The sequence below is a fragment of the Triticum dicoccoides genome, chromosome 4B (genome assembly GCF_002162155.2).
Source record: "Triticum dicoccoides isolate Atlit2015 ecotype Zavitan chromosome 4B, WEW_v2.0, whole genome shotgun sequence".
NCBI lineage: Eukaryota > Viridiplantae > Streptophyta > Magnoliopsida > Poales > Poaceae > Triticum > Triticum dicoccoides.
Window position 1 is genome coordinate 488,211,697 of NC_041387.1, and position 8,318 is coordinate 488,220,014.

The following is an 8,318-nucleotide window of genomic DNA, read 5'->3' on the forward strand; positions in this document are numbered from 1 at the left end:
GAATTTTGTGAAAATTTGGGTATGTCAAATTTACATGAACTATGATCAAATCGACACCTTTTCTCTCTTGTAGGCTACCAAAACCTTTCGAACACATGCTACTCGTATCTTAAGCCATAATTATATGTGATAGCATTCTTGAGACGGGCGGGACACAAGGGTCATGGGAATGAGTAAGGTCTCGGGGCGGTGAATTTTCTACTAATGTTGTATTGCGTCTACTTTTATTCTATCGTCTCACTTATGAATAGCTGGCACTTCGGGCTTGAGAGTGACGTGAGCATAAGTATTTTATTTTTCAGTATTTTTTAGTGTCTCGTCGGATGTGATGTGTGAGACCGAAGTTCGATATGCACAAGCATGGGTGGATGGACGAGTGGAATAGACAACCTTAGTTTGACAAATGGCCAATTGTAGTAATCTAAACCCTAGTAATGAAAACCTCATTTTTTCCTTGTTTGGGTTAGAAAAAGGGGTCGATGGCTCTTTTTCAAGTAAAACAAGATATTCAAGATAGTACGCTTTTATAAAAAAGCATGATTTCTGAAGAAAATAGTATATCTTAATAGAGATACAACCGAGCTTTCAGCACTAGAAAGCCATGTAAGCATATTTTGCAAACGCTAGGTCAGATAGAAAGCGCGTAAACATGCGGGTCATATAGAATTGTCTTTAATCAAACTTAGCCCATCTCTAACAAATCCATGTAGTATATTCCCTCGTCTTATCCATGTCCTCCGAAAAACTATTTTAGAGGATTAAACTCTGGATTTCAATAACGATCTAATGATCGATCGTGGGCTGGAATGAACAAAAGGTTCGCGATGAGGAATTCCCCTGCTCGAACATTTTCGTTCGATATGACCCCCGCCCCAGCGCACCGTGTGCGCAAAACCCACGTCAGCTAGGCCCTCTACTAGGCCTCCTGCCCAACACGATTCCCTTTGCACATAGAATAAAAAAGTGAAAATTGTCCAATATACAAAAACAAAAAAAATCACACTGGCACATGTAGTAAGTGTTACCATGGAGTGTATAAAAAATTAATCGTCATCTTATATACAAAAACTTGCCGATATCTAGCACATTAAAAAAAATCATGCATGGCAAAATTGCCATGAAAATATAGAGGAATAAAAATTGTAGAAAATTTTCCATGATGTAGGTCATAACAAAAAAACACAACATGTGTGGTAAGAAACTTCATATTTAAAATTGAGCTATCATGCTTTAGGTCATTAGATATTAGATTAAAAAACAAAGGGTCTCCCTAGGGATTGCACATCTAAGTGACTAAATCAAGCATACAAAGGAAAAAAAATACCCACACAAATCTCGCGTAAAATCAATGACATGGGACTTGGATGTGCAATACGTATGGCACATCTAGATGTGCTTTAGCAAAACTGACAAAGGAAATAAAAAAAAACGTAAGTTAGCCATAATAGTGGGTGTATGTTTGACCATAAGTTTGCCTTATGTAAATGGCATGCATGAGAAACAAAATTTGACATACCTTAAAACATGAAAAGAAAACTTAACATTGAACTTAAATTGTCATTGTTTTATAAAGATGATGGCCAAAATTTGAATTTTATTATGAAAATAGTCTCATGAAACAAATTTGCCATGTGGATATTCAAAAAATAAATTTGCCATGGTGTCAAAAAATGAATTTGCAATGGTTTCTGCAACAAATTTGGCACGCTCTGAAAATATAATTGACCATGGTCCAAAATATGAATTTTCTATGGTACCAAAAATGAACTTGCCATGGCCAAATATATAAGTTTTCCATGATAGAGAACAAAAACAATTTGTTATGGTCTAATTTTTTTTACCATAGATTGTTCGATACAATTTTCATGGATTGTTATAAACATGATAGAGGAAATTTTACCATGCATTGTTCGATAAATTTGTCGTGCTTCAAAAAGAAAATTACAAAATGGTTAAAAAGCTTAATTTGCCGTTGTTCATATAGTATATTTGCCATCAACTATAAAGTAAATTTTCCATGGTGCAAAGGAAAAAATGGCTATGGTACAAAAAATCATGACAAATTTGATTGTCGTGGTACACAAGTTTGCCGTTATAACTCCAAAATTGGGGTCCACTAATTTAGAAAATGTGAGTTTCCATGTGGCCACAAATTTCAAAATTGCCATATGTGTGGAACAAAAATTTGTATAGTTACCATTTGAGCATTAACATGTTTTCTAAAATTTGCCATGCTTTGAGATTGCCATGTGATTACAAGAAAGATTTTTTTTTAACTTTGCCATGAGTGGGGAGGGAAAAAAAATCCTAGAGTTGTCATGTGATAGTTATTTTTTTCTAAAATTGCCGTGTTTTGAAAAAAAAAAGGATGTTTCGAAATTGTCATGTGACCATAAGAAACAATTCTCAAAATTTTGCCATTTGTGGAGAGCAAAATATCCTATAGTTGCCTCGCAAGCGCTAAAATTTCCTACATTTGTCACGTACTCTTAGCAACAATTCCTAGAATTGTCATGTCTTACACACCAAAAAAGCGAAAAAATGCCATCTAAAACATGTTTTTTTTGCCGTGTGAAACATTACCAGAATGTGTAAAATTTGCCATGTGACATGTTTTCGAATTTCGTAAACTTCCCCATGTGGACATTACAGAAACCTATGAACTTCCCATGTACCTAACACAGAATTTTGCGATGTCATGTATAAGATTTGCCATGCCATGGCATGTAGAAAAATCCATAGAGAATTTGCCGTGAGAACAGGAATGTTTAGTCGCAATCACAAAAGGAATTTGCCATGTAGAAAAATCCATAGAGAATTTGCCATGAGAACAAGAATATTTAGTTGCCATCATAAAAGGAATTTGCCATGGCAAAATGTTGAGACGAATAAAAAATTGAGACACACAAAGAAATGCCTGATGCATCGCAAATGAACAAAGCTATTTTTTCCCTAAAAAATCATGGCAATTTCGTGATAAAAAATGGAGACATGACAAATGCTATAAATCATTGATGGCAAATTCAAAACTAAGTGCAATGTTCACATCATATGAAAAATGAGTGGGCAACTCATACACATGCATGATGGCAAAATGAACCAAGCAGTAGACCATAGCTAAAATCATCATTGATGGCAATTTCAGAACTAAGCGTGATGTTCACATCATATGGAAAATGAGTGGGCAGCTCATACATATGCATGATGGCAAAATGAACAAAGAAGTAGACAATAGCTAAAATCATATAAATTTACCACACAAATCGTATAAAGAATACAAACATTTTCAAAACGTACTAGCATACTTTATAGAGCACAATTCCTTGTCATGTAGTCAGTCCATTCACTCTACACAAATTAGCGCAAATAATTGGTGAGCAAGGCAAGAGGAAGCCGACCACGTTGTTCTGTAGGCTGGGTTGCTCATCTCCGGCCTCAGAAAAGAAACACACACACACACACACACACACACACACACACACACACACACCATGTATGGATGAGGGTAGGCCTCACACCGACGAACTCACTGATGATGCTCAATCAACGTGCACACCACACAACGGTGTCTTGTGCTCCTTCGTGAGGAAGGAAAGCACATCAGGGAGAGGGAAGAAGAGCAAATCGTCGAAACCGGACCAAGGCGGGTGCGGGGCAGCCACATGGAGAGGAGAAGAAAGGCGAGAGTGGGGGAGAGGACCTTGACGTCAACTCCATGGCGTAGGGGGTGTCAGGGGAGCACGGACCAGGCGAGCCCTCTCCTGAGATGGAACAAGTCTTCCCTGCCAGGGAAGGCGGGGCGCTAACATCTAGTCCTAGAGGTTGTTTCTGGCCAGGGCATCGAGGCCGACATTCTCAATGTAGTCGAGGTGGACAACTAAGTTGGAGGTGGGGGGTTAGGCGGCTGGGGGAGAAGGAAGGAGGGGGTCAATCATCCTAGCATCGAAAGTACTTCTCGTCATCTAGGCAAGAACGAAAACAATTCAGGGATACAAATCTATTTTTTTGGAAATATAGGGGCCTCTTGGATTGAAGGATTTTCAAAAGAATATTGGAGGGTTCCAATCCATTGAATTCTTTCCTAAGGTAGGCCTTTGGATCAAAGGAACGACACCTCCAAAATTCCCTATGGATTGCATTCCTACCCCTCAATCATATAGGAATTTCAACATCCACTATAACCTCTTTTTTTTTACACCGATTCGTGTAGGATCGAGGCACTTTCCTGTGTTCCATCCAAATGACCATTCTTACAGTTTTCCTCTGTTTTGCACCTACAATCCCGTCAAACTCCTGTGTTTTGTAATCATGTGATCCAAAGAAGCCCTAGAAGGTTTTGGGGCTCTGCTAGATGAGCTTAGGCCTCCTTGGTTCATAGGATAAAAGGTTTTGGGGCTCTGCTAGGTGAGCTTAGGCCTCCTTGGTTCATAGGATAGAAGGTTTTGGGGCTCTGCTACATGAGCTTAGGCCTTCTTGGATCATAGGATAGAAAAGTCATACAAAATGAGGTGACATGTATCTGAAATCCTATGAATAGGAATAGAAAAGATGATGCCCTTCACATCATAGAATTTTTTTCACCGAGTCTAGGCTAATGTTTATTAGCCTATAGAAAGAATTCTCCATATGGATAGGATTCTATTCCTACAAACCAAAGGAATTTTCTCTATACACCTCATATCCTATGAGATTCCTATAAAATTCCTACAAACCAAATTTAATTCCTACACTCCCCATTTATTATAGCTTCTAGGGGATGCCCTCATAAGCATGGGGTCGGCTTCATGCCTCTGAAATCGAACGGCAATCCGTAACCATCGGCCATGGGACGTCATTACAGCCATAACTCGTAATACAGACCAACAGAAGTTGGCTAACTAAACCGCTGATCATATTATGAGAGCAAACCAATACGGTAGGAACCACCGAGAGAATCCAAATAAGTTGACACAGACGGCAATAGCAATGCTGGAGATTATAGCAGATAGACTGAGCAGAACAAGCACAAAGATAATCCACCACATGAGCAATCGCACACAAGCAGCTAGTTCCCAATTCTCAAACTCATAAAACCATTACCCGTTACAACATTTGTTGAGTCTAGGGAGAAATTCAACTGCCATGACACATGTGTCTTATGGATTACACAAGTCACAAATATAAGATGACGACATAATGGCAGCATGATTTAACATAACAGTCTTGCAAAATATAGCTGAAAAAACACAAAGACCTAGTAGACAAGACACCATCACCAGTCCAAGCCTCTGAAGAACTGTGTCGCAGAGGCCCATCACACTGAAAGGTCTTGATAAATCATATGAGAAGCTTCTCGATAGCATCCTGTGATTCACAAAATTTAAAACAGGGTTAATTTTAGGAGAAAGGGTACACACTAGGGTAAAACAATCAGGCAGTTTTATAGAAAATCAGCAGATATCAGAAGATATGGCAGAAGGGATCACCTTAAGACTCTGAATTGGCTGTTTCAGCTGGCTTCCCTCGTTGCTGGTCACTGAACAAGCAATGACCGGCCTAGTCACTCCACAAGCACGCCCAAGGGCTTGCTTTGAAGGGACAAAGACATATGGCACATTCTGCATCATACAACAGATGAGCTCAATAAGTTTACTTTCATCCATTGTCACAAACACAAATAAACATTATTCATTCATGTGCAAAAACAAAAGAAAGATGCAAAAGATTAAGTAGCAAACGGTTAAATCATGGGATGAAACATATACAACACATAAATGTCAAGATTAATGCACAACAGAGAATCAGCTCCACTGCAATGAGATTTGCAAGGCTGAGTATCAAACTATCAACAGGTACACTGAACTCTGCCTAAACGGCTGATGAAGTACCAATGTAACAGGATGCAACAAGCCACTAAAGAAACAAAATTGAAGTACCGCTGTTAAAAGACACGATTTTTTTCACATAAAGCCTTAGAGTTCTTCCAGTAGCTATGTGCTGATACAAACAGTTTTAAGAGCAGGTCCACATACACAGTTCTTAAAACTGCTCGCATGAGCAAACCTCTTGTCAGAGTAGGCATACCCAAACTTCCAATCATAGCAGACTGGTAACCATACAGTATACAGTATTACGAGCACATCATATATTCTGATAACCATCAACACAGCACAGTATTACTCCCTCTGTTCCAAAATAGATGACTACTTTGTACTAACTTTAGTACAAAGTAGTCATCTATTTTGGAACAGAGGGAGTAGGAGCTTTATTAAACTAAAAAAAGCTTACACGGTCTCGCTATAACCACATCACGCAAGCTACAGCATACAAATTTAGAGCAATAAGATGCAGCATAAGGACAGAATTTATACCTTGTCCTCCGCGAGCAACGGGAGGTGGAGGAGGATTTCGAGCGGCTCCGTGTCAGCTGCCATCACCACGAACTCCGATATTCCCCTGTTGAGAGTCTTGGTCGCTGGGGAAAACAAAAAAAAAGCACAAATTCAGATCACGGGTATTGAAATCAACAGAAAACAACCAAAGCGCACTGCCAGGGATTGGTCACCTTCGTTGGCGCCCTTCTTGAGCTGCTTGTAGTTGGCGGCCTGCTGGACGAGGTCGAGGATCGTTATCGTCAGCTGCGAGTCCGCCAGCGGGTAGGCCTTGGGGTTGACCGTCTCCTGACTCTGCAAAGCACCCCCAAAGAAACAACAGCCGGCGGTTAGCTAGCGCGCGGCGGGGCTCGGCTCGATCCGCGACGGCGGAACGGGCGGAGACGAGGTACGGAATCGGGAGAAGGAGGAGGAGAGGGTTCCATACCATTTTCCCGACGGGTTGGTCGGCTTGGAGGCGCGGGAGGAGGGGGAGGAGGAGGCGGCCGCCGCGGGTGGGGGAGCTTGGCGCTAGGGCTTTCGGGGGCGGGTGAATGGAGCTAGGGTTTATCGCCGGCCTGGGGTGGCCTCATATAGCCCGTGGGGCGGGTGGTTTCGACGGCTGCGATTGTCTTCGTGATTCTTCCTTTCCCCTTTTGTGTGTTTTGGTCTTCGCTCCTTTTCCTTGGCTGCCAAGGGCCGTCAATGAACGTCCAGCCCTTTGTTGCGCCGCCATCGTGGCTGATATTTTGAGTCCGTTCGGCTTTTGTTTTTCTCTGGCTACGCGAGGAATCTTCTTTTTTCTTTTGTTTTTCTTAGAAAAAAGAACGGTAATGATAACTCCCGAACGAACGCATGGCAACCCGAACAGGTTTAGATGGCAAATTTAGTTTGCGTGAGATTAGAAAAACATTGGCAATTTTCTGATAAAAAAATAAAAAAGGACGAAATTGCCATCCCCTATCAACTAAAGTTGCCATGTAAAAGCGTTCGGGACGAAATGCTCAAAATCTGAACGGAGCTATTGGATTCCAAAAAGAAAGCGAGAGTGCATCTTCTTATCAACTACTAGTAAATGTGCCCGTGCGAGCAACTCCAACGCGCCGACCCAAACGGGGCCATTTTGTCCGTTTGGGTCGACCGTCCGCTCGGCTTCCACCCTATTTTATTTTTGGGTCGGCCGTGCGCCCAATGCAAGCGAACCATTTCATGTCCGCGTACAAATTTTAAGAGGGCAGCGGTCATGCCGCCGCCCGAAGTTCATGTTGGCATCATGCCAGCGACCGACATACAATGCCAGCCTCCAAAAAGACTATCACACAGTACTTGTTGACGCACTTACCAGCAGCCGGCACACATGTCAGCACAGAAAAAGGGACGGGAGTTCGGCCACGCCATCTCGTCCGTGGTCATGTCAGCACACTTGCCGGCATACAAAAAAGGCTGACGCATGTCGTCATAGATCACTCATCGTCGAACTTGAGTATGTCGGCCTGCATCTTCTCGAACCACAGTCTCTTCCTCTGCGACACGTTGTTGAGGTCCACCTTCATGATCTCCACCCCGTCATCATGCTAGCAAGCGCCACTTCTTTCACCTTGGTCTTAGCACTGGCGGCATCGATCGCTAGCATCTTGGCTTGCTTCTCCGCCTCCATCTCAAGCCTCCTCGTTTGCTTCTCCGCCTCCATCTCAAGCCTCCTCCTTTTGATCTCCATGAAGGAGTTCATTTTTTGTTCCTTGCCTTGTCGACGCTTCTCCTCCTTGAGTCCTTCTTGGTCATCATTCCCTCCACGGTTGCGATCAAGGCGATGGACGCCGCATCACGCTTGTCCTCCTTTGAGTCGGTCTTCCCCCGCGGCGGTGGCTTCTCGCCCTACCTAACCTCCTCCACGGCTTTTACCCCCACGCGCCATGAGGGTGGCATATTGCGCCTTGAACTTCTCCCCGTTGATGACCCTCCAACGAT

At 42.3% G+C, this 8,318-nt stretch overlaps 1 protein-coding gene across 1 annotated transcript; it reads right to left on the minus strand.

Annotated features, from left to right (window-relative positions):
• Positions 1–5,001: 5,001 nt before the first annotated feature.
• On the minus strand, positions 5,002–6,933 carry LOC119291040 (NHP2-like protein 1). The gene is made up of 5 exons (XM_037569732.1): positions 6,799–6,933; positions 6,545–6,665; positions 6,351–6,454; positions 5,466–5,597; positions 5,002–5,343 (listed from the first exon to the last, which is right to left on the minus strand). Exons 1-5 carry the CDS (start codon positions 6,799–6,801, stop codon positions 5,317–5,319), a joined length of 387 nt encoding a protein of 128 aa, XP_037425629.1. The 5' UTR covers positions 6,802–6,933; the 3' UTR covers positions 5,002–5,316.
• Between the last annotated feature and the right edge of the window lie 1,385 nt (positions 6,934–8,318).

Excerpts from the sequence above, each read along its gene's own strand:
- LOC119291040 (XM_037569732.1), bottom strand. Across the intron at positions 6,455-6,544 it reads CAAGAAGGGCGCCAACGAAG|CGACCAAGACTCTCAACAGG; the intron begins GTGACCAATCCC and ends TGTTTTCCCCAG. Across the intron at positions 5,344-5,465 it reads AGCCAATTCAGAGTCTTAAG|GATGCTATCGAGAAGCTTCT; the intron begins GTGATCCCTTCT and ends TGTGAATCACAG.